General features: G+C 43.2%; 1 protein-coding gene across 4 annotated transcripts in view; it reads left to right on the forward strand.

The window, feature by feature from the left end:
* The window catches only part of LOC137342183 (polypeptide N-acetylgalactosaminyltransferase 15-like), a 103,352-nt gene that overhangs the window by 51,730 nt on the left and 24,365 nt on the right, over window positions 1-27,257 (forward strand). For all 4 annotated transcript variants that reach the window (XM_068005949.1, XM_068005959.1, XM_068005942.1 and 1 more), the window contains exons 4-5: window positions 11,475-11,642; window positions 13,295-13,412. In XM_068005949.1, coding sequence (XP_067862050.1) covers window positions 11,475-11,642; window positions 13,295-13,412 — 286 coding nt within the window. The remainder of the gene's footprint in view (window positions 1-11,474; window positions 11,643-13,294; window positions 13,413-27,257) is intronic.

Consider the following 27,257-nt stretch of genomic DNA (forward strand, 5'->3'; position numbering starts at 1 on the left):
TCACATTTCATTCACCAAAACAGAAACAGAGTTAATTTGCTTTTGCTGGCAGATACTTCTCAGCTATGAGAATTAATTTGAGTGATGCCAACTTGATTTTATGGAGGAGAAGGAACAGGAACAAAGAAGGGTTGCCAGAGATGTCAGGTGGCATCAAAGGCATTCGATTTGCAGCCACCTATATGCTGCCCACCATTTCTATAGGCCTATGCATAGCTACCTGAAAAAGACTGAGGAGCCCTACATCAACATGTTCAGGTTCATCAGGAAGGCAGTTACAGACTGTGCCATCTACTTCAAGTATACCTGCAGCTAACTTCTACCGTAGCACGGCACTGCCAGTGGCAGTCAAGGTTACCAAGTTTCGGTAGATAGACAGTGACAGATATTAGCCCAACTGTAACCCATGCTGTCTGATAGTAAATAAATATGCATCATGCAGCTAGGTTGTGTTGCAAGGATTTGCTGTTTGAAGGTCCTTTAACTTTCAATTCTAAGTTGCAGTTTCTGTTTGTGCCCTGCTGCAGCAGTCTCATGCATGGGAAGCATTCAGTGAGCTGTTTATCTCATGGCAACACTGCACAGGATAGATTGTTTGAATGCTTTGATGGGGTAGTAGTGCATGAGTGATAGGCATCAGGGATCACTGTGGCATGCAAACTTGAGGCTGCTACTTGGTTAAAAAAAAGCTGTTCTATAGCCTTAACTTGGCAGCTTTCTTCAGGTCAGCCATCTCCTTGCAGATTCCCGGACCAGTGAGTTATGCAAGCAGCAAAATTTTACTGGGGCTCCCCCTGACATCATTGGGTGGGCAGAGCGGACACCCTGCCCTTCATGTCAAATAGTGGAGGAATTTTGGGTTTTCAAAAAACTTCCTTTTGAACTAATATGAGGAATATTTCCATTGATATGAATTAAGAGTTAAATCATAAACTTGGTGTATAATATCAAATTTAGCAAAGAGCGGAAATATTCTATTTATATAAGTAAAGGATAGATTGATTGCTTGTTTGTTGCAAGAAATTTTCCCAAGTAATTTGGATTGCGCTGGAAGATGAATTAGTCAAGTTCTGATAGTTGTTGCTGGCACTTCAGGAATGGCATATTTACTCCAGAAGACGCTTTCTACTTGGCTGATGAGGTGCTTCCTAAGTTGTCATGGATACCTCAAGAAACAGAAACAATGTTGATTGGATTCCATTACAGCCTTTAGTCTAAGTGGGCTATTCTTTGGTGGGAAGGTCAGACTTTATCCAACAGTAACATTCTGTAACCATGCACTTATTACATCTGCGCCACTTAAGTCACAACTGGAAGGCAGTATCCATAGGAACCAAAGATGCAAGGCCAGATGAAAAGATATGCTGGTTTCTTCAACTGATCTACATATAAATACTATAATTAAGTTGATTCATTTTCTCAGATAGAGACCTTCTCTGATAAGTAGAAGGTGGAAAAAACTCAAATATTTTCCAAATGTTACATCATTGACAGTTGCTATAATAACAGCACCAAATGAAGCTTTCATTTCAACTAAGATATGATACGGCTAATGGAGTGCACACTCAAAAGTAATAAAAAGCTCAGTTTCTGATGTGAACCACATCAGTGTGTCAATATTGTGTGCAGCAAAAGCTATTTCAGTCACTTTTGTCTTCCAAATATCAATATAATTCTTTTCATTGTGGCCTTAACTTCAGAAGTTGTTGCAAATTGTGACAAAAACTATGGGCACGATTTTAAAATGCCGACAGGATGGCAGCGCGGGGGGGGGGGGGGGGTGGAGGAATGGGTGAGTGGGTAACCCATAAAAATAATCTTACCGTTCCCCACGCGATCACAACTTAATTGATGGCCCTTAGCATTGTTTCCCGATTTGCCGTCTGAAAGCTGCGCAGCAGGCGGACTGCGCACCTGCAATGACCTGCTGTCAGCTGGAGTGTCTGGATTTAAAGGGCCATTCCACCAATGGCTTTTGCTGGAGCAAGGAGCAAGCACGCAGAATGGAGCAGCAGAGGGGCAAGGCAGCTCCAAGATTCAGTGATGCCTCACTTGAGGTGCTGCTGGCCAGGGTGAGGAGGAGGAAGGAACTATTTTATCCGGCGGACGGGAGGAAGTGGCCTGCCTCTATCACCAAGAAGGCCTGGCTCAAGGTGGCAGAGGAAGTCACCAGCAGGAGCAACATCTGCCGCACTTCAGTCCAATGCAGGAAGCGTTTCAATGACCTAACTAGGTCAGCAAAAGTGAGTACAATTACTGATTCTCCTGCATTCCGTGTTGCACATCACCACCCCACCCTCGCATCATTCTGCACTGCCAAGACTAATCCATCACATCACTCCTCACACCTACTTAAGGCTCATCGTCAACTTACCTTCACTTCCTGAGCAATTCCTCACCTCCCCATTTGTGAACCCACCACTACCACTCACCCCAATCCTGATCCTATGTGGTCTCTGACTGATAGTCACCCTCTGATGCACCTCTTTCACGGTCAGCCTCGCCCAAAGCAATGCATTAATTGGCTGACCACTTCACCCTCACTCACTCACACGTCGATACTTTCTCCCCTTCTAGGGGAAGAGAGCACAAAATGCACGGGAGAGGGCAAGGACTGGAGGGGGGCCACAACAAATAGTGGTCCTCACAGAGGCGGAGGAGGAGGCCCTGGAGATCTGCCGCACCCTTGAGTGCCTGTCCGTCGGGGACGCCAAGACTGGCATCCCACAAATGTCGAGTGACACAACTTTAACATTCATCACACACAACATGAATTGATGGCATGTTGAACACCTCAGTATGCTCATTGCAACATGACACATCTGTGATGATGCTTAATATCTCCTTCTGTTCTATTCCAGGGCCTTCAGCGACCGCAGTGGCGGGAGAGGGCGATTCCTCAAAGGAGCTCCCGGCCTCCGAGGGCACGCCGTCATATCTTAGTGAGCCATCCACCAGCGCAGATACTCACACCTCGGTGGTCCCTAGTAGTCAGTTAGTTGGGTTGGCACCTGGTGTGTCACTACACACAAGTGAGCACAAGCAGACATTGGTGGCAGGGGCAGCTGTGGAGACTCTGTGTCGCTGGACGCACTCCTCTCCAGGCTCTGCTCAGCTGGAGGTGGATGCTGAATCCCGGGGGCAACCCTTTGAAAGGAAAATGATCGAGGGACAGCAGCACATTTGTGAGGTACTAGAACAGGTGCCACGCGCACTCTCCACAATAGCGGCGAGGATGGAGGAGTCCATCTCCTGCATTAGTGGAATGGTGGCACACGTACGTGCGGGAATGTCTGAGATAGTCACGTAGGTAAGTGTGGGAATGTCTGCGATGGAAAGAAGACTAGCCTCCGTTGAGCTTCAAGCATTCCTCACAAGTGAGTCCATTCAGGTACTGACAACGACTGTGCAGACTCAGGGTGAACAACATTCTGCCACCGTAAACAGGCAGACAGAAACTATACAACTGGGCTTCCAAAGCATCACACATAGCCTTCAAATTGTTGTCCAGCAGGGTGGTAGGAGTGATGTGGGCCTGGCCCAAGAGAGGGATGATGGCAAAACAGGACATGGAAGTGGGGATGCCACTCAAAGCGCTCCCACGTCTCATCCGTTGCCCCTCCCTCAACCAGTACCCGCAATGCTGCCTCCTCTCCAGGTGGCCAAGTCTGCCTCTGCACAGGTGCAGGTGGAGCAGTCTTTGGAGGGGCCCTCACAGGCTCCAAAACCCAAAGGCCGTAGGCCCAAAGCATCTCAACGGTCAGGGCATGTACATGAGGAACCTGCCACTACCTCTGCTGCAGCCACAGAGAATGCACCACGTAGAAGTAGTCGGAAGCGAAAGGCTAATGATTTGTGATCATGAAGGGTATGCACAAGGGTGTCTGACAGACTGTCATGTTTTTCATTTATATTTGGTTTTTGTTAAATTCACATTAAATGTTAGCATTCTCACCACTAATGCCACGTCTTGCCCATTTTTTGATTCCCTTTTGTGATAGCGCCCTTTCATGTGTTTCATTGTGAACGGTGAGACTTGATGCCACCCAGTGGGTGCGTTTACAGTGGGTGTATGTGTGGTTGTAAGACTGTTTTGTGCAGTGGGGTGGGGGAGGGGTGCTGGTGTTGGCATTGCTCTTTCCAGGTGGTCTGAGGACTGGAGTATTCTCACTTTGCAGATGTCCTTATGAGAATCATTCAAATATTAGTGACTCCCTGGCCTCACGAGCAGCCAGGTGAGCCGCAGCTCTGCCGATGGGTTCCTCCTCGGTGGTCGCAAACGAGCTGTGCGTTGATGGAGTGATATCCCTTTGTGTTGGTGAATAGTCCTGGCTCGTGTGGAGGTGCTCGGATTGCTGCATGTGTGCAATCATTTGCATCCTGTACCCATGGGAAGCCAGCCACAAAGTGGAAACTCACTGCCCTCTCCGTCTGGCTGAGGTCGTCCATGGGGAAGTTGACATAGTGGGACGCCTGCGAAACAAACCATCAGTGACTTGTCTTATGCACTTGTGGGCAGACGACTGAGAGACCTCGGCAATGTCACCGGTGGCACTCTGAAATGATCTGGAGGTGAAGAAGTTGAAGCCAGTGGTCACTTTAACTGAAACGGGCAACGTGATGCCACCAGGCCCAACCAGGAGCAGCTCGGCATGAAGGAGGTTGCAGATGTCTGTGACCACCTGGCGACTCACTCTGAGCCTTCGTATGCACTGCTCCTCAGAGAGGTCCAGGAAGCTCAGCCTCGGTCTGTACATCCTCTCACGAGGGTAGTGCCTCCTGCGACGTCGGTCCCTCTGTATTTGCCCTCTCTGCTCTTGTGCAGGTCCCTGTGGCACACCTCTGTATTGTGGAGCTGCAAGTGGCAGAAATGCATGCTATGCCTGGTGAGGATGGTGATGTTCCTTCTCCTTGGATGTACTGGTGAATGCAGCCATTGCGTGCCCCATCCTGATGTTATCAGTATGAGGGGTCCAAAAGGTAGGTAAATATGTGTAAACAGAACAATTCTGAGTGTGAACCAAGAATTTTCAGTCTAAACACAAAAAACTCCCAGTCAAAAGTTTGTCTGAGAGAACTGAGTGCCTTGCTGCAATAACTCACCTTTTATCCCCATCTGTCAAACAGGGATTTAAATGGCCAAATGGCTGTCAGTTGCAATCCCCCGCCTAGTTTCACAAGGTGAGCTTCACACAGCATGGGAAAGACGTTGAGGCAGCGTTGAAATCACTTCCCAGCATGATTAACTGCATTAATGAAGATTTCAAGTAATTTAAGTAGTTTAATTCCTGGTTTAAATATTGTCCTGTTGGCTTTAATTGCCCCTACCCCCAACGCACCCGGACTTCAAAGTTAAAATCGTGCCCTATATGTTGGCAGGTTAGCAGGTTGTAAGTAATAGGGTGACGCAAGGATCGGTGCTTGGGCCTCAGCTATTTACAATATATATCAATGACTTAGATGAGGGGACCGAGTGTAATGTATCCAAGTTTGCTGATGATACAAAGGTAGGTGGGAAAGTGAGGAGGACACAAAGAGGCTGCAAAGGGATACAGACAGATTAAGTGAGTGGGCGAGAAGGTGGCAGATGGAGTATAATGTGGGGAAATGTGACATTATCCACTTTGGTAGGGAGAATAGAAAAGCAGAATATTTTTAAAAGGTGAGAGACTAAGAAATGTTGGTAGTCAGAGGAATTTGGGTGTCCTTGTACATGAATCACAGAAAGTTAAAATGCAGGTACAGCAAGCAATTAGGAAGGCAAATGGTATGTTAGCCTTTATTGCAAGAGTGATGTGGAGATGCCGGTGATGGACTGGGGTTGACAATTGTAAACAATTTTACAACACCAAGTTATAGTCCAGCAATTTTATTTTAAATTCACAAGCTTTCGGAGACTTCCTCCTTCCTCAAGAGGGTTGGAGTATAAGAGTAAGGAGGTCTTACTGCAATTATATAGGGCTCTGATGAGAGCACACCTAGAGTACTGTGTACAATTTTGGTCTCCTTACCTAAGGAAGGATATACTTGCCTTAGAGGGGGTGCAACAAAGGTTCACTAGATTGATTCCTGGGATGATGGGGTTGTCCTATGAGGAGAGATTGAGTAGAATGAACCTACAGTCTCTGGAGTTTAGAAGAATGAGAAGTGATCTCATTGAAACATATAAAATTCTTAGAGAGCTTGACAGGACAGATGCTGAGAGGCTGTTTTCCCTGGCAGGAGAGTTTAGAACCAGGAGTCAGCCATCAAGATGAGGAAAAATTGCTTCGCTCAGAGGGTTGTGAATCTTTGGAATTCTCTACCCCAGAGGGCTGTGGATGCTCAGTCATTGAGAATATTCAAGACTGAGATTGATAGATTTTTGGACACTAAGGGAATCAAGGGATATGGGGATAAGGCGGGAAAGTGGAGTTGAGGTAGAAGATCAGCCATGATCTTATTGAATTGCGGGGCAGGCTTGAGGGGCCGTATGGCCTACTCCTGCTCCTATTTCTTATGTACTTATGTTCTTATATCACCACAAATCAACCTACATCAGTATTTTTCATGATCAGATGTTAGGATAGAAAAGATTACGCTGATGTACAAACAGATTTGTAACTGTATTCCAATTTCATTCATAGGTATAATCTTTCCTGAAGGGCGAGAATTTGTTTTAAAATGAGCTAAGGTGCTTTACTGTTGCAAAATACAATGGAAGAACTAATTATTAATGGGAAAGAAATCAGGAACAAGATTTGTAGGTAATTTAGGGTGGTAGCAACAGAATTGTAATAATGGGAGACTTTAACTATCGTAAGGTAGATTAGGATGAGACAGACGTATGGTCACATTGAAGAGGACTTCTTTGAATGCATCCAGCACTGTTTCCTAATCAATTTGTTGTATGTCTAACAAAGAAAGATGCAGCACTAGAACTGGTTCTGGGCAATGAAGCAGGATAAATAAGCAACCTATTAATTTCATATTGAAACTAGAGCAAAAGAGGAGATGATAAAGGTGTTTTATTGGAAATTAGCGAATTTCAGTGGGATGAAAGAGAGCCTAGCCCAGCTAATTTGGGTGGAACAAAATGTCAGATTAAACAGCAGAACAGCAGTGGGAGATCTGCATCACCAAGGCACACTCAGATACAGCCTGCTCTCTGGCACTGTCTTGTGCTGGGATCTGGACATGTGGCAACAGGAGTGAAGTTGCAGGTTTGAGAGGAGCAGCCAGAGGCCCTGAGACCTGAAGAATTCCTGGTTGGGGAGGGGGGTGGGGGGGCAGTGGGGAGGAGGTAAAGGAAAATTTTCAGAAACTGGAAATACTTTTTTTTTGTTCAGCAATCTTTGGGCTACCCTGGGACCCCCTTCCCCTGGACCATCGGCATGCAGAGTGTCCTGACACTGGCTCCACTGGCAACTTTCTTCAGATGCTCCCCAATTGAGTACCCAAAGGGTGAAGTGAGAGTAATGCCAAGTTTGGAAAGTCCCTGAAATCCCAGGACAGCATGGTGGGGCAGAATCTTGATATAATTGATTACCACTGCCATTTCCTGTTTGCTTCACCTGGGAACTGAGCATTCCCTAGGCACAATGAAGAGGAAAATCTGCCTTCTATAGTGCAGAATACGAAAAGAAATTAGTGAACACTTAGAAAAGCATGGGGTAATCAATTAATTTATTTGAACTGTTTGAGGAAATCACAATGTGGTGGATGTTATATAAATCGATTTTTAGAAAGCAATAAGGTGGCAAAAAAAGATTTGTTATGAGAATTAAGGCACATGATATTAAAGGGAATGGAACCACATGGATCAGAGATGGCTAGGGGACAGAAAGCAAAGAGTAGGGGGTCAATGGATATGTTTCAGATTAGTGGGATATGGGTTGTGATGTGTCCCAGGGATCAATACTGGGATCTCTTTTGTTTTCCCTTTATATAAATGATTTGGAAATTGGCACAAGAGGAATAATATTGAAGTTACATTGAGTTATATCGAGTCTACAGCACAGAAACAGGCCATTCAGCTCAACAAGTCTATGCTGGAATTTATGCTCCACATGAGCCTTCTCCCTCCTTACTTCATCTACCCCTTTCAGCCTATCCTTCTATTCCGTTCTCCCTCATGTGCTTATCTAGCTTCTCCTTAAATGCATTTATGCTATTTGCCTCAACTACTCTTTGTGATAGCGCGTTCCACATTCTTACCACTCTTTGCATAAAGAAGTTTTTCCTGAATTCCCTATTGGATTTATTTATATTTATGGCCTCTAGTTTTGGACTCCCCCACATCTACCCTATCAAACTCTTCCATTATCTTAAAGACCTCTATCAGGTCACCCCTCAGCCTTCTCTTTTTCTAGAGAAAAGAACATCAGCCTGTTCAGCCTTTCCTAATAAATATATCCTCTCAGTTCTGGTATCATCCTTGTGAATCTTTTTTGCATCTTTTCCAATGCCTCTATATCCTTTTTATAATATGGAGACCAGAACTGTTCACAATACTCCAAGTGTGGTCTAACCAAGGTTCTATACAAGTTTAACATAACTCCTCTGCTTTTCAATTCTATCCCTCTAGAAATGAACCCCGGTGCTTGGTTTTCCTTTTTTATGGCCTTATTATCCTGCATCTCTACTTTTAGTGATTTGTGTATCTGTACCCCTAGATCCCTTTGCTCAACTGTTAAACTGCTAAATTGTTAGATTTGTAACAGAGTGGAGCAACAAGGAGATCAACAGGTGTAGATACATAGGGGTTGATTTTCCGAATATGCACTGTCAGCAGGGAACCTGCCAACCACCAGAGCAGCAGGTGAGGTTCACCGCTTAAAGTGTATACTCAGAAAATTACCCCCTTTCTCCCCCATAGATCTTTAAAAGTGAAGTGCAGGTAGAAAACACCACAAAAAGACAAATAGGATTTTAGGTTTAATACCTATGGACACTGAATATAAAACTAAGGAAGTGACATAGAATTTGTACAAGACATTAGTTAGGCCACAGCTGCAGTACTGCATGCAGTTCTGAGCACTTTATTATAAGAGCTATGGAAAAATTAGAGTTAAGATTCATTGGAACGACATCAGGAGTAAGAGGTCATGGTTATGAAGAATGGCTCAAAAATTGTTTTTTTTTAAATTACTGGAATAGAAAAAAATAAACAGGGGAATCTAATAGAGGCATTAAAAATTACTAAATATTTTGCAAGAGGAAATACTGAAAGATTGTTGACTGGTTGTTGATTCGTTAACAATGGTGTAGAATCCAGATTATCACTAAAAGAATGAAGCAGGAAGTTTGAAGATTTCTTCTGACATAGAGAGTTATTAGTACATGGAATGAGTTTTTCATAAATGGCTCTTGAAGCAAAGACTACAACATTGTTTAAAAAAGTCAGATAAATGTTTGAAAGTGAAGAATAGGAAATGATGTGGGAAAAGGGCAGGGAAATTGCCTCGTTTTGTGCTGTAATTTTAATGATTCTTTAAGACTGAATTAAGTGCATACAATTGCTCCATCAGTAGAAAGCTGTTATTGTACTGAAAGTACAACTTTAGGACCTGAATGTATACCATGCAATGTTCACTATATTCTGTTGATTTTCATAATATGTGAATTGAGAACAAACCTTCCATTTAAATTTGGAGCTCCAAGTATGAGTTGTTGAAGTCCTGATGTTGTCATATTCCATACAAATAATTTTATGAGTTCACACTCCTGGTGCAAAGCTTCATAAAGTTAAAACTAAAGCATGGAAAATCTGGTGGGGCCCGCTGACCTTCATGCCCATATTCCCACTATGCATTTCCCAAAATGTGTTGCCGTGTGCAAGTTCATAAAATTACTCCTAAAAATCTAATGCTATCTACCCATTTTACTCATTGGTGCTAAAATCCTCAGAAAATTAATATTAAAGATATTTCTCAGGATAAGGGTCTTCCGCAAAAAAAAAGACAATGAATATACTATTTCATTTTTATTTTGAAGAGCAGAAATGGGTTTTCAAGCAGCCTCACATATACGGTAATGATATACTCAAGAAGGAAACTAAACCTCACATTCAGTACAAAAATATTGTTAATAAGTCTAAAAACAACAAAAATGAATATCAGTGTTTTATTCATTGAAAAAAGACACAAAAGGAAAACTATAATCAAAATTTCCTTATGTTCTTTATCTAAAATGTTCTTATTTTACTATCTCAATTGCGAAAGAGTGAACTGACAAAAACAGTTTGATTATCAACTAAGCTTTTGTATTCTGCCTTTGTGGCTTTAACATTTTCATTTTCGATTTTAAGCTTGAACTTGAAATGTTTATTATTAGAGATATTCTGGGGTGGGGAGTGTTGGGACAGAGAGTAACTCCCTATCCCCAGGCAAGACAATTCAGAGTCCTAGACATTTGTTACATTATTACGGTTACCAGTCCCTCTCAGATATCTTTTTTGTCCCGTTCTTCAAGCCCTGACTCCACAATGGCTGTTAACTAGTTTATTCCTGTAGAATACTGAACATTTTTTAATTGGGTAAGGATGACCACTTGTGTCACTTGTGGCGATTAAAGATAGCACATCGATCCAAAGGATGCCTCGAGGCAGTTCAATTGACCTGCTTCCCTCAACTGCTCAGAATAATTGTAAACAATTTTACAACACCAAGTTATAGTCCAACAAATTTATTTTAAATTAAATTCCACAAGCTTTCGGAGGCTTCCTCCTTCGTCAGGCAGATGGTGGAAATGATATTTGTTTGATATTTGTTTGATGGTGGAAATGATAAATATCATTTCCACCATCCGCCCGACGAAGGAGGAAGCCTCCGAAAGCTTGTGGAATTTAATTTAAAATAAATTTGTTGGACGATAACTTGGTGTTGTAAAATTGTTTACAATTGTCAACCCCAGTCCATCACCGGCATCTCCACATCATGGCTGCTCAGAATAGCACAGGCTGAATAGATAATTGAGGCCAGCAAGCTAACCGAAGGACAGTCTCATCCTTAGGATTGATTTCCTTATCCGTAACTCCCCCATATAGCGTTATGACAATGCTTACTTAATTTAGTAATGCTCCAGAGGAGTAAATGTTTCTATTATTGTTATTTGATTAGAGTCTCTGCTACTGTTTGAGCCACTTGTGTTTCTGATACTTTGCAGCTTCCAAAATAGTTGTGTGTGCTCAAACAATAGTGGAGAGTTCTTCATTGGCACTCATGGGAATAATTGGTTGATACCTCGTCATGGCCATGAAGATATTCTCAATCATGGCTGACTGATTAGATCACCGATTGAATACTGATTGTTGACAAATACTAGAAAACTTTAGATGTTTCGCATTTGTTAATGCTTCTTACTGAAGTGAAATGCAAGCTGAAAGCAATGCTGATAAATTTAGGGAGGCGTAGTTAAGATCAGTTCTTATAAAATGAAATTGCATTGAAGAGAAAGTGAAGATAGGTTTTATACCCCTTTTTTTTCCATTACAGAACTCGTGTTGTTTCTCCTGTAATAGATGTTATTGACTGGAAGACATTTCAGTATTATCACTCAGTTGATCCACAGCGAGGAGTTTTCAACTGGAAGCTGGACTTTCATTGGGAACCAATACCAGAGTATGAGCAGAAATGGCGGAAGTCTCCCATCAGCCCTATACAGTAGGTGATAGGACAAGTGTCCACTTAAATGTCTGTTTGATTATATTTGAAACCCATAAGGCAAAAAAATACACTGAAGGAAGTATTTAGTTGAGATGGACAGTCGCTAATACAGCTGAAAAACAAAGGGCATAAGTGGAAAAGTAGTATAAAAATTAAGTGCTGAAAATTAGGCGCTATGGCTGGCTTCAGAGAGGGAAATATCAGCTGGGTTCCTGCTCCCATTTTGCAGGACTATGGGGAAAGAGCAGGGGAATTGGATAGACTAATTGGATAGCTCTTTCAAAGAGATGGCACAGGCAGAATGGGCCGAATGGCCTCCTCCCATGCTGTACCTACTATGATAAAGATTGATCTCACCCTTTTAGAGTGTTGAGCACTAGAAATTAATTTTGTAAAAATAAGAATGAATAATAAATCATTGCTATAAATAACAAATAAGTCACAGTCACTGATTAAGGGAGATGTTGACCATGTTACACCACTAGTTATGACATGTTCTCTATTCATAACATATCTTCAACTGAAAATATTTTTGATGGGAATAGACAAGGAGAATTTAGAAATCAAAGTTTTCGGTTATGAGAAGAGACTCATATCATTGAACTTAATCTCATTATGGAAAAGAAGATTGAGAGGATATGTGGTCCTGATCTTTGAAATACTCAACAATAGCGATAATACAGATCTAAGCAGGATATTTTACTTCAACTCTGTTAAAAACTAAAGGATACAAGCACAACATGGTCAAAGCTCAAATTAAGAGTTTAGCGGACCGAAGTTCCTCAGGATCCGGTGGTCACGCCAGGATGGCGTCGTCTGATGCCCTCCAGATCTGACCTTGCCGGAGTTTGCAGGGTCAGCGGGAGAGCATCTCATTAGGATGGGGCAGGCAGCTACAAGCATCATTATGGGCGCACCGCCTTTCCCACATTTGTCTTGTAGGGGGTTGCCGGAGAGTTTATAGTCGGAAACTTCTGGAAACAACACAACCGGGCCTCCACCATGCTGCTGGAATTATGGCCGAAGACCAATGAGGAATTTTGGCCCCTGGATTTTTTTGTTCCTCCAGAGCTAAGTAGCCATGTAGGATAGACTCCCATCAATATATTTAAATCTGTATCTGTTGTTCTAAATAGAAAGTAGCATGCAAAACAAAATTAACTTATTAGGAGTCTATCAAATGTTTATTCCTTAAATAAGGGACCATAACCTCGGAGTAATAGTAAGTGTACCACAAATAAACATTTTATAGACTGCTAAACTAGTTAAGACTGTTTCCATACAGCTCCTACTGAATCCACAGCACCAAACAGCCCTTACTTTTCCTCCAATTAGCAATTCCCCTCTGGCCGTTAGGATAACTTTTGTGGGAAGTGTAAAAATTTATACTGCTGCAATAAGGATACTGTTCTAAAACTGGGGCTAAGGCACATTAAGAGGACAGAGTAAAGGGAGAGTTGCTCTGAATCAGGCTGTGTTGTATCTGGATTAATGCTGAAACGGGACAACGAATATTTAAATAGGCAACATTGACCTCCTACAGGTTGATGAGCCCAAAATTCACCTGAGAAATGTAAAGGAAAGTCATCTCTGGAAGTCTCTTTTATTCATTGCCTTAATTCAGCGTGACTCCACTGTTCTTGTTTCAGGAGTCCGGCAGTATCTGGAGGAGTGCTGGGGATAAATCGGCATTACTTCCAAAATATCGGTGCATATGATCCTGGAATGCTGATGTGGGGAACAGAAAATGTGGAATTGTCTCTCAGGGTAAGGTTCCAACTATGTCAGATCCCTCAAATCCGACTGATACTCGGTCCCTACATCTAAGTTATTAATATAGATTATAAATAGCTGAGGCCCAAACACCGATCCTTGCGACACCCCATTAGTTACAGCCTGCCCACCTGAGAATGACCCGTTTATCCCTACTTTCTTTTCTGTCCTTTAACCAATCTTCTATCCATGCTAATATATTACCCCAACCCCATGAGTCCTTACCTTGTGTAACAATCTTTTATGTGGCACCTTATTGAATGCCTTTTGAAAATCTAAATATACTACATCCACTGGTTTCCCTTTATCTACCCTGCTAGTTACATTCTCAAAAAACTCTTAGTAAATTTGTCAAACACGATTCCCCTTTCATAAAACCATGTTGACTCTGCCTAATCATATTATGATGTTCTAAGTGCCCTGTTACCACTTCCTTAATAATGGATTCCAGCATTTTCCCGACCACCGATATCAGGCTAACTGGCCTGTAATTCCCTGTTTTCTCTCTCCCTCCCTTCTTGAATAGCGGAGTAACATTTGCTACCTTCCAGTCCACTGGGACCGTTCCAGAATCTATAGAATTTTGGAAGATCATAACCAATGCATCCACTATCTCTGCAGCTACCTCTTTTAGAACCCTAGGACGTAGGCCATCAGATCCAGGGGATTTATCGGCATTTAGTCCCATTAGTTTGTCCAGTATTTTTTCTCTAGTGACATTGTTTTATGTTCCTTACTCTCATTTACCCTTTGGTTCCCCACTATTTCTGGTATGCTTGTTGTATCTTCTACTGTAAAGACAGATACAAAATATTTGTTTAACGCATCTGCCATTTCCTGACTTCCTCTTTACAATTTCTCTGTCTCAGACTCTAAGGGACCAATGTTTACTTTTGCTACTGAATATGGAAATGAGGCCCAGAGAGATTTTAACTCCCGAGTTGAACATGGGAATTTGTTGCTCATCCCGGCCCCCGCATAAACTGATCCTGTCCTACACTAAAAACGAAGCAAAGGAATCAGCATCCACGTGTACTGACAAAACACAGCTGTACCTTTCCACCACCTCTCTCGGTCCTCCATTGCCTCTGTGCTGTCAGACTGCTTGTCTGACATCCAGTCCTGAATGAGCCGTAATTTCCTCCAGTTAAACATTGGGAAGACCAAAGCCATTGTCTTAGGCCTCAACCACTGCCACTGCCACTGATTCAATCACCCTCCCTGTCCACTGTCTCAGCTTGAACCAGACTGTTCACAACCTTGGCATCGTATGCCACCCCCAGTTTCGGATCCCATATCTTCTCCATCACCAAGAAAGCCTACTTCCACCTCCATAACCTCACCTGCTCTGCCCCAGCCTCAGCATATCTGCTACTGAAACCCTGTCCCATGTCTTTGTCACCTCCAGCCTTGATTATTCCAATGCCCTCCTGGCCAGTCTTCAATCCTTCATGCTCTGTAATCTTCAGCTCATCCAAAACTCTGCTATCCCATATCAAGCCCCGCTCATCCATCGCCCCAGTTCTTGGTGGACCAGAAGTCAATGTAGGTCAACAACAAAATTCTCATCCCTTCTTGACCTCACCCATTCCTTATTTCTGTAATCTCCTTCAGCCCTACACCAAACCGCCCCCCCCCCCAAACTCTCCATTCCTCCCACTCTGGTGCCTTGTGCAGCCCTCCTTCCCTTCGCCCTACCATTGGCAGCTGGAACTCATTCCCTAAACCCCTCCGTCTCTCCACCTCCCTCTCCTCCTATAAGACCGTCCTTAACACTAACTTCTTTGACCAAGCTTTTGGTCACTCTCCCCCAACTTTCTTTTTCTTGGCTTGGTGTCAATTTTTGTCTGATTAACCTCTGCGAAGTATTTTCAGACATTTTTCCAGGTTAAAAGTGTTATACAAATGCATGTTGTTGCAAAGAGCTTTCCCTTCAAAATATAGTTGAAAATTCTGTTTGTGTGTAATGCTCATATACTATTATATCAAATTATATTTTATATTTCACCAACATTGAATTATTTGGCGTTGCATTCCACAAGCACATGGTGTAACACTAGCCTGTTATTCATGAGGTAAATACAAACACTAATTACTTTCCTACATAGCGAATTAAATCAGATTATTTGTTGACTTTTCAGCTTTTGACAACATTGACACAGATTTATTGCCATCAGCTTTAATTAACAGTACGTAAGCTCCAAGAATTCTTTTGTTAAAAGCATCTGATCATTTGTAGAACATCTGCCATCATATATCATTAGATATCACATTACCTGCTAGGCTTTATTGCTTCATTTCCAAGGGCAATTAAATTATAGGATGAAACTAGCAAAAATGACCTGAAAGAGAAAAATTCAACTAATAAACCACTCATCTGAAAAATGTGATTGACTGAGAAAGTTCAATTGGACTGCTTTGCTGCAGGCAATATGTGCTGTAATTTGCCAATTTGCAGTTTGCAAGCCTACACTGGTCTAATGGTGTTTTATTTAGCTGAATCAGTTTTATGGCAGCTGACCCAATATTTATGTGCTTCCTTCAAGTGATTTGATTAATGAAATCAAACTTATTTAACTCTTTTAAGACTGCAGTTGATTTCTGGCCCAATATCCAAAAATGTATGGGTGAATTTTTTATATGAAAAATAAATCTTCCTAAGTTGTGCAACAACTTTGTTCTAGTTTATAATAATTAGGATTGGAAATATGTACATCAAATATTTTACAGCATAAAGGGTGCCTGTTTTGAAAAGTGTAAAGGTTTTACTTTAAGGGATGACCAAATGGAGAAGATGAGATGCAGCACAAGAAGCATCACGACTGTGGATGCCTTACCTACATATATATAGCACATCACTTTTGGCTCAAAAATCTGTGGGCCAGCGAACCTGGCTTAAATTCAGGGATTGACTCAATGGTGACCTCCAGTACTGATCCTGTCAAAGTTTGAGGGGTTACCCCATTTAAATAATTCAGGCAGTATATGTACTTGGGGTGTATCTTGAGTGTCTGCCTGCCTGAGAAGGCCAGAAATTCTGGCGTGGGTACCTCTTCTGGGTGAGGCGGTGCAGACAGCCTTCCCGGAAAGATGGGTACTGGCCATAACCAGGCCTGACCCCCAGGTGCGCCCTACTTCTGTCGGATGGTGAGCTAGTACACCAGCTTTCACTTGGCATACTGGACACCCCCCGCAACCCCGCTGTTCCTACAGGTCAGGGATATGGAATATTCCAGCCATGCTCCTCTGATGCAAGAGACTATATTTGGAGTGGACGGAGGTTCTACCCAGAAATTGAGAGTAGGCTGAAACCTGATGTATCCGGGTGCCAGCCAGTTTCTAGCCCTTCCACTACACTCTCATCAGACTTATGGTGGGAGTGCACAGGAAGGGCTGTAGATTTTCAGGTCCTGTGAAAGTTATGGAATGCTTTTGGTATTTTGAGTACTCAGTATCACCACTGAGCACTTCCAGATCAGATACTGTATGGTTAGATGCAGAGTGAAGTTCCCATTGCTCTGTCCCAACAAAATGCCTTTCACTTCAGAAATACACCCTGTAAAACATCAACATGAAATTTATGTTTTCCATGTTAAGGGAACTTTGGGTTGCCAACTTTGGGTGCACTTATGTGACGTTTCATCACATGACCTCCTGTCTCCAATCACCCCACCCCCAAACAAACTCCACGATCAAGAGTTGCACCCGACCCCACAGAGGCCCAGGTCCCAATGCAGAGGCAGGGTATGATGGTGGGGGCAGGAAGAGTTGGCGCCAGAAGCTGTTGTGTGGGAACCAGGAGGCCCACGAGCAGGCAGAGAAAGTCCACAGCAAACCAAGAGCAGCGGTAACACACGGTGAGGTGTGGATGTAGACAGATTACTTTCGACACCCGGAGGACTAGAAGAACCAGTATGAGAGTTGGGATTCCAGCTGGAGAGTGCTATTTTTAATATGTCACAGCATATTCTCACCCTCTGCAAATCTGGGACTGCAAGCAATGATATTGTCAGGAGAGTTTTAGGCAACAGCTTCAAAGTGGAACAAATTATTAGATTACACAGCACACTTATCACCCAGCCTCAGAATCTCACATAAACCTTCAGGAAAGTGTTTTATTTAATCTTTCATATTTTAAATACGCCGATTACAGCTGAAAGGCAGGCATACTGCCAATTCCATATGATTTTTCTCCCGGTTCGCTTACAGCCATCAGAGAGAGAGTAAAAACGTTCATGCCGTCAGTCTGGGCTGGATTCAAGATTAGATTGCAGAGGTGAAAGGACAATATGCTAACCATGGCATATATATTTTTTATAGAAATGAAAAATCCACATAGAAATCTGAGTTGCTCAATAATAAATTCTTAACAATAAAAACTGTGGCATATTAGAAACCTTTCTATGAATCCCATTATCATAGAATCATAGGTTACAGCACGGAAGGAGGCCATTCGGCCCATCGAGTCCGTGCCGGCTCTATGCAAGAGCAATCCAGCTAGTCCCACTCCCCCGCTCTATCCCCGTAGCCCTGCAAATTTTTTCCTTTCAAGTACTTATCCAGTTCCCTTTTGAAGGCCATGATTGAATTTGCCTCCACCACCCCCTCGGGCAGCGCATTCCAGATCCTAACCACTCGCTGTGTATAGAATCATAGAATCATAGAAGTTACAACATGGAAACAGGCCCTTTGGCCCAACATGTCCATGTCGCCCAGTTTATACCACTAAGCTAGTCCCAATTTCCTGCACTTGGCCCATATCCCTCTATACCCATCTTACCCATGTAACTGTCCAAATGCTTTTTAAAAGACAAAATTGTACCCGCCTCTACTACTGCCTCTGGCAGCTCGTTCCAGACACTCACCACCCTTTGAGTGAAAAAATTGCCCCTCTGGACCCTTTTGTATCTCTCCCCTCTCACCTTAAATCTATGCCCCCTCATTATAGGCTCCCCTACCTTTGGGAAAAGATTTTGACTATCTACCTTATCTATGCCCCTCATTATTTTATAGACTTCTATAAGATCACCCCTTAACCTCCTACTCTCCAGGGAAAAAAGTCCCAGTCTGTCTAACCTCTCCCTATAAGTCAAACCATCAATTCTCGGTAGCATCCTAGTAGATCTTTTCTGCACTCTTTCTAGTTTAATAATATCCTTTCTATAATAGGGTGACCAGAACTGTACACAGTACTCCAAGTGTGGCCTCACCAATGCCCTGTACAACTTCAACAAGACATCCCAACTCCTGCATTCAATGTTCTGACCAATGAAACCAAGCATGCCGAATGCCTTCTTCACCACCCTATCCACCTGTGACTCCACTTTCAAGGAGCTATGAACCTGTACTCCTAGATCTCTTTGTTCTATAACTCTCCCCAACGCCCTACCATTAACGGAGTAGGTCCTGGCCCGATTCGATCTACCAAAATGCACCACCTCACATTTATCTAAATTAAACTCCATCTGCCATTCATCGGCCCACTGGCCCAATTTATCAAGATCCCGTTGCAATCCTAGATAACCTTCTTCACTGTCCACAATGCCACCAATCTTGGTGTCATCTGCAAACTTACTAACCATGCCTCCTAAATTCTCATCCAAATCATTAATATAAATAACAAATAACAGCGGACCCAGCACCGATCCCTGAGGCACACCGCTGGACACAGGCATCCAGTTTGAAAAACAACCCTCTACAACCACCCTCTGTCTTCTGTCGTCAAGCCAATTTTGTATCCAATTGGCTACCTCACCTTGGATCCCATGAGATTTAACCTTATGCAACAACCTACCATGCGGTACCTTGTCAAAGGCTTTGCTGAAGTCCATGTAGACCACGTCCACCGCACAGCCCTCATCTATCTTCTTGGTTACCCCTTCAAAAAACTCAATCAAATTCGTGAGACATGATTTTCCTCTCACAAAACCATGCTGACTGTTCCTAATTAGTCCCTGCCTCTCCAAATGCCTGTAGATCCTGTCCCTCAGAATACCCTCTAACAACTTACCCACTACAGCTGTCAGGCTCACCGGTCTGTAGTTCCCAGGCTTTTCCCTGCCGCCCTTCTTAAACAAAGGCACAACATTTGCTACCCTCCAATCTTCAGGCACCTCACCTGTAGCTGTCGATGATTCAAATATCTCTGCTAGGGGACCCGCAATTTCCTCCCTAACCTCCCATAACGTCCTGGGATACATTTCATGAGGTCCCGGAGATTTATCTACCTTGATGCGCGTTAAGACTTCCAGCACCTCCCTCTCTGTAAGATGTACACTCCTCAAGACATCACTATTTATTTCCCCAAGTTCCCTAACATCCATACCTTTCTCAACCGTAAATACCGATGTGAAATATTCATTCAGGATCTCACCCATCTCTTGTGGTTCCGCACATAGATGACCTTGTTGATCCTTAAGAGGCCCTACTCTCTCCCTAGTTACTCTTTTGCCCTTTATGTATTTGTAGAAGCTCTTTGGATTCTCCTTTGCCTTATCTGCCAAAGCAATCTCATGTCCCCTTTTTGCCCTCCTGATTTCTCTCTTAACTCTACTCCGGCAATCTCTATACTCTTCAAGGGATCCACTTGATCCCAGCTGCCTATGCATGTCATATGCCTCCTTCTTCTTTTTGACTAGGGCCTCAATCTCCCGAGTCATCCAAGGTTCCCTACTTCTACCAGCCTTGCCCTTCACTTTATAAGGAATGTGCTTACCCTGAACCCTGGTTAACACACTTTTGAAAGCCTCCCACTTACCAGACGTCCCTTTGCCTGCCAACAGACTCTCCCAATCAACTTCTGAAAGTTCCTGTCTAATACCATCAAAATTGGCCTTTCCCCAATTTAGAATTTTAACTTTTGGGCCAGACCTATCCTTCTCCATAGCTATCATAAAACTAATGGAATTATGATCACTGGTCCCAAAGTGATCCCTCACTAACACTTCTGTCACCTGCCCTTCCTTATTTCCCAAGAGGAGGTCAAGTTTTGCCCCCTCTCTAATCGGGCCATCCACATACTGAATGAGAAATTCCTCCTGAATACACTCAACAAATTTCTCTCCATCCAAGCCCCTAATGCTATGGCTGTCCCAGTCAATGTTGGGAAAGTTAAAGTCCCCTACTATTACCACCCTATTTTTCTTGCAGCTGTCTGTAATCTCCTTACATATTTGCTCCTCAATTTCCCGTTGACTATTTGGGGGTCTGTAGTATAATCCTATCAAAGTGATCTCTCCCTTCTTATTTTTCAGTTCTACCCATATAGACTCAGTGGGCGAACCCTCGGATATATCCCCTCTCACTACTGCCGTGATGTTCTCCCTAATCAAGAACGCAACTCCCCCTCCTCTCTTACCTCCTGCTCTATCTTTCCTATAGCATCTGTACCCTGGAACATTGAGCTGCCAGTCCTGCCCCTCCCTTAGCCATGTTTCAGTAATAGCTATAACATCCCAGTCCCATGTACCCATCCATGCCCTGAGTTCATCTGCCTTGCCCATCAGACTTCTTGCATTGAAATAAATGCAGTTTAATCTAGACTTCCCTTGGTCTTTGCCCTGCTTTCTCAGACCATCTGTCCGGTCATGTTCTGTACATTCTCCCTTACTGCCTTTTGTTTCTGTCACCACTTTATTTCCCACTGACTTCCTGCATCGGTTCCCATCCCCCTGCCACATTAGTTTAAACCCTCCCCAACAGCACTAGCAAACACTCCCCCTAGGACATTGGTTCCAGTCCCGCCCAGATGCAGACCGTCCAATTTGTACTGGTCCCACCTCCCCCAGAACCGGTTCCAATGTCCCAGGAATTTGAATCCCTCCCTCTTGCACCATCTCTCAAGCCACGTATTCATCCTAGCTATCCTGTCATTCCTACTCTGACTAGCCCGTGGCACTGGTAGCAATCCTGAGATTACTACCCTTGAGGTCCTACTCTTTAGTTTAACTCCTAATTCCCTAAATTCAGCTTGTAGGACCTCATCCTGTTTTTTACCTATATCGTTGGTGCCTATATGCACCACGACAACTGGCTGTTCACCCTCCCCCTCCAGAATGTCCTGCAGCCGCTCCGAGACATCCTTGATCCTTGCACCAGGGAGGCAACATACCATCCTGGAGTCTCGGTTGCGTCCGCAGAAACGCCTGTCTATTCCCCTTACAATCGAGTCCCCTATCACTATAGCTCTGCCACTCTTTTTCTTGCCCTCCTGTGCAGCAGAGCCAGCCACGGTGCCATGAACCTGGCCACTGCCACCTTCCCCTGGTGAGCCATCTCCCCCAACAGTATCCAAAACGGTATACCTGTTTTGGAGGGAGATGACCGCAGGGGACCCCTGCACTGCCTTCCTACTCTTCCTCTGTCTGTTGGTCACCCATTCACTATCTCCCTCAGTAATTTTTATCTGCGGTGTGACCAACTCACTGAACGTGCTATCCACGACTTTCTCAGCATCGCGGATGCTCCAAAGTGAGTCCATCCGCAGCTCCAGAGCCGTCAAGCGGTCAAACAGTAGCTGCAGCTGGACACACTTCCCGCAGGTGAAGGAATCAGGGATACAGGAAGGATCCCTGAATTCCCACATCCCACAAGAGGAACATGACACGGCTCTGGGATCTCCTGCCATGACTTAACCCTTAAGTTAGCTTAACAACAACTACAATGTCAAGAGAAAAAAAAAGGAAAGAAAAACTACTTACCACTCCCTTTAAGGAGTTTACTCCTTTAAATTGTTCTTAATTTAGAGAATGTTAACTACACTAGGGACCTTGATTCACTAAAAAATAAACGCTACTTCCTATAAGACCTGCAGACCTTCCCTTTCTTTTTACTTTAGTTACTGTAGATAAGCAGAAATACTCACCTGAACCTACTCACCAATCAGGTGCCTCCCCTGTGTCGCATCCCGATCTGATTCCTGACGTCACTTCGAACTCGGTCGCAGCTCCGCTCGGCTCGGCTCCTCTCAGCTGTTCTCAGCGCTCTGAAATCCCGCCTTTTATCGGACGCTCCCTCCGCTCGGCTCGGCTCCTCTCAGCTGTTCTCAGCGCTCTGAAATCCCGCCTTTTATCGGACACTCCCTCCGCTCGGCTCGGCTCCACTCAGCTGTTCTCAGCGCTCTGAAATCCCGCCTTTTATCGGACGCTCCCTCCGCTCGGCTCGGCTCCACTCAGCTGTTCTCAGCGCTCTGAAATCCCGCCTTTTATCGGACGCTCCCTCCGCTCGGCTCGGCTCCTCATGTCACCTTTGGTTCTTTTGCCAATCACCTTAAATCTATGTCCTCTGGTCCTTGACTCTTCCGCCAATGGGAACAGTTTCTCTCCATCTACTCTGTCTAGACCCTTCATGATTTTGAATACCTCTATCAAATCTCCTTGCAGCCGTCTCTGTTCCAAGGAGAACAACCCCAGCTTCTCCAGTCTATCCACGTAACTAAAGTCCCTCATCCCTGGAATCATTCTAGTAAATCTCTTCTGCACCCTCTCTAATTCCTTCACATCTTTCCTAAAGTTCGATGCCCAGAACTGGACACAATACTCCAAGTTGTGGCCGAACCAGTGTTTTATAGAGGTTCATCATGACTTCCATACTTTTGTACTGTTATGCCTCTGTTTATAAAGCCCAGGATCCCGTATGTTTTAACCACTTTCTCAACCTGCCCTGCCACCTTCAGCCATTAGACAGTAAATCCTGGAGTAAATACTTCCTGTAGTTTGTCATTGCAGATTGAGTATGTAGAAAGTTTGTGTATAGCATATTGATGTATGCCTCTACATTGAAGGTTTCTAAGTGTTGCTACATGGATTATCATGTGTGCAAATTATCAGTGATCTTCATACACTTCATCTTCATCTTTGCCTATCTGACTTAGTGGCCATGATCTTCATCTTTACCTATCTGACTTAGTGGCCAAGGCACCAATAAACATTTTTGCTTATACTTCTGGCAGCAACTGAAATATCTCAAAACGATTCCAATTTAGCTAGTGGCAAAGGCATTGGCTGATCTCCTTATAGTCCTTTCTTGCTCAAGTTGATAGGAAGAAGTTGTGACTAAATAAAACTTGGTTGATTTGACGTCTTCGTACATGCCAATCTAGAAAAATTGCAAAAACTGACCAATAGCTTCAAAAGATGACATGGCCCCCCAAAACCCAACAAGTGCTCTGATTATAAGATTATGACATGTGAAAACGGAAATAAGTAATTACACGGACTTTATAACTTAAGCAGTCAGTATACACCACATTTCTTCACTCGTATTGGAGTAAAAAAAACAGAAGCACATGGAAGCTTGAAGAAAGGAGAAAATATAATATTGAAGACACAAAATTTCTGGTGATTTCTGGGGGGAGGGCATCCATCGCATCCCCAAGTTACCTCAGCGGTCAACCAAATTCAACCCCCAACCCAGACCACAGAAGCACTCTATTTCCTGTAGACTGAATTCTACCCCATCCAGCAAACCCCCTCCCCCCCACACTTTTACAGAGACACTCTTTCTTCCTCTGGGGGTGAAATTGGAGATGGGTAGGGGCATAAATCAGACGGCACCTCTTCAGTCACCTGTTAGACCCTCGCCCGATATTTAGTTCCATTGACTTCAATAGAACTGATTATCGGCCTTATGGTAAAACAGCCGGCAAAAGCAATTCCACCTGTTTTGCATCCTCGCCCATGTCCCACTTCATCCCCTCTCAGTTTGTATTGATACTCTTCTCCCCTTCCAACCCACTTCATGTTCTAACTCCCATTTGTTCTCCTCCCATTCACGCTGGCACTTTGCTTCCTCCCCTCAGTTCAAACTGGCACTCATCTCTCTTCAAGCCCCCCCAGATAAAACTTTCCCCTCCCCAATTCAATCTGGCACTCCCCCCCCACCCCTCCCCTCCCAAGTAATGTGGGCACTCTTCAATCTTTTTCTCAGTTAATGCTGACACTGTCCTTTCCCACTGTCTGTTATTGCTGGCACTCTTATTCCTCCCAGTTTCTCTCCACTTCCTTCGCTAAAGCATTGCTCCCATACTCTGCCCCTTTTTTCTCCTCTTCATTGCCATCCATTCCTCGCTTTCCCTTCCCCTTCATTGCTATTCATTTCTCCCACCCTTTCTCCCCTCAGCGCATACTGTAGGCGTGAAATCCCGTTCTTGCGAGAATTCCCACCTACAGTGCATAGGAGCCGGAATCATTTCCATTGGTGACAAAAAGCAACAGGAGTCAAGGAGGTGCCCCAATGGGCGAGGGGCCTGGTCCTCACTGATTTTTGCCAACAAATGCTGATACATGGACTGAGCCCCAAAACGCTGAAGATTGTGGCTCTGAGGAAAGGAAATTTCTGCAAATTATACCAGCGTTTTAACGGAGTCCACAAAAAAGAATCAGGAGAAAATACTGTACAATACTGCAAGCGCTTTGTCAGACTTTTAAAAATTAAACTCACTCTTTCAAGTATTGATTTTACAAACTGGCAGAATTGATTTAATTCTACAATATAAGCATTTTCTAAGCCTTGTTTCCAGGCTAGATTCCAGGATCTGTCCTTACCTAATTCCTGCTTCAGGATATGAGCCTCCTGAGCTGCAGAAATCCATCTCAGTTCATTTTTATCAAAACTGATAAAATCTTTGTTGTCAAACATAACTTTATGTATCCAGTTGTGATGCCATATTCATTTATCTCACAGCCAGAGATCACTTGAGTAAAGTGAACACCTGAAAATAATAAATCACTGATCTGTATTTCCTTTCCACCAGCACAGACTGAATCTCAGTTTTTTGCTTATGTATTTTAATTAAAAAGGTGTCAGGGCTAAATTGGTTGCATTGGGTATTTTGTACTTCCATTTATTTCCTGGGGACTCCTATGTACATTCTTCTGTTATTAAATTATTTCCTCTGGTCATTCTGTGTTAGTGGCATCATGAACATAGTGGGATGATTCCTTGGAGAAGATTTTGACTTTGTGCGATAGTATAAAACAGGCAATAGCAAATCGGCAGCATATTTTACATCTCTCCCGATTTTTATTTCAATTGACTTCAATGGAAGTAAAAATCGGGAGAGATGTAAAACAGACTGAATCTCAGTTTTTTGCTTATGTATTTTAATTAAAAAGGTGTCAGGGCTAAATTGGTTGCATTGGGTATTTTGTACTTCCATTTATTTCCTGGGGACTCCTATGTACATTCTTCTGTTATTAAATTATTTCCTCTGGTCATTCTGTGTTAGTGGCATCATGAACATAGTGGGATGATTCCTTGGAGAAGATTTTGACTTTGTGCGATAGTATAAAACAGGCAATAGCAAATCGGCAGCATATTTTACATCTCTCCCGATTTTTATTTCAATTGACTTCAATGGAAGTAAAAATCGGGAGAGATGTAAAACAGGCTGCCGTTCGCTATCACCCGTTTTACACTATCGCAAAAAGTCAAAATCTACCCCCTTATGTTCACTAATTCTGCTGAAATCATAAAAGCATTCTGAATTAAGTGTGTCCTTAACTAGTTTCATAGAGATGTTTAAAATGTTGAAGAGTTTTAATAGGGTGAATAGGGAAAGACTATTTCCTTTGGTTGGGGATAAATGACAAAAGGTCAGCAATTTAAAACTGCCACTGAGAGTGTGGAGAGAGGTAAGGAGAAATTCTTTACTCAGATGGTTGCTGAAACATGGGATATATTGCCACAGGGAGAAATTGAGGTAGAGACTAGGAAAAATTGGTAAATATTTGAAGTAGAGGAAGATACTGGGCTTTGGGGAGAGCATGAGGCAGCGGGATTAGTTTTGAATTGCTCTAGGAAAAAGCTGTAACGGATACAAATGGCCTTCTGCTCTACTGTGAACATCCATGATTCAGCGCAAACCCATTAACCGATATAGCACATGGAGGAAGTTAATACGGATTTAACCTGACATACTATCCAATCAACAGTAAATGCACTGAAATAATTAGATTATTTAATATAAGGATATATGTAATAAATAGAATACTATGTGCATAGCTTAGATTAAAATATAAATTAAGCTCAACTCTTCATTTTTTTTCTATCTGCTGCCCTGTATTCAGTTATGACTACGTCACAGGTTTCTGCTGTAAAACTTGAAATTACAGCAACATTGGATAAAAGTTCCCCCATCTCCTCCTGCTCCTTTCTCCCAAGCCAATGGACTATGTACTACATAGATTTGCTCAAGTCATTAGCCAGTGTCCAGGTTTTTCTTCCTCTTCCCCGCCCTTCCCTTATTCTCCATATAGCAGCATGGCTCCACAGGCAGTAGCAGCCACTTGGTACTTTGCCCAGTAAAGTTTAGCAGGTTATTTTACTATAGAGAGCATCACAGACAAGCCCAAATGTGTGCTTACCACATATTCATACACAGCTTTCCATCAGGAGTTAGTAGGTCATATTCAGGAGTGGAAATCATGATTGATATTTTTTCCGTTCCTTACCCCAGAAACACTGGTACACACCAGCACCCAACTGTGAATGTTAAACTTAACACGGACCAGCAATTGAACCTGGGACCATTTTGGCCTGTGTGACTGGCAGTGAATTTACCCATTGGGCATAAAGGGACCTCAGCAAATGTGCAGTATGCTACAGTGACCCTAACATATTGTGGTGACACTCGCAAATTAGACTGATTCACCTAATGACTTAATTAATCTGTTCATTGTGAATTGAGACTGGTTGAATCCAGGCTCTGATAGGCCCACATTTCATCATTTTGAAGGAGATGAATATTTGGCATAAATTTTGAAAACAGAAATCTTTTAGTGGATTTTACTGGCACTGTATTTAAAATAACTAACAGAAGTATGACAGATGTGTCAGCAT

The sequence above is a fragment of the Heptranchias perlo genome, chromosome 2, assembly GCF_035084215.1.
Source record: "Heptranchias perlo isolate sHepPer1 chromosome 2, sHepPer1.hap1, whole genome shotgun sequence".
Classification (NCBI taxonomy): Eukaryota; Metazoa; Chordata; class Chondrichthyes; order Hexanchiformes; family Hexanchidae; genus Heptranchias; species Heptranchias perlo.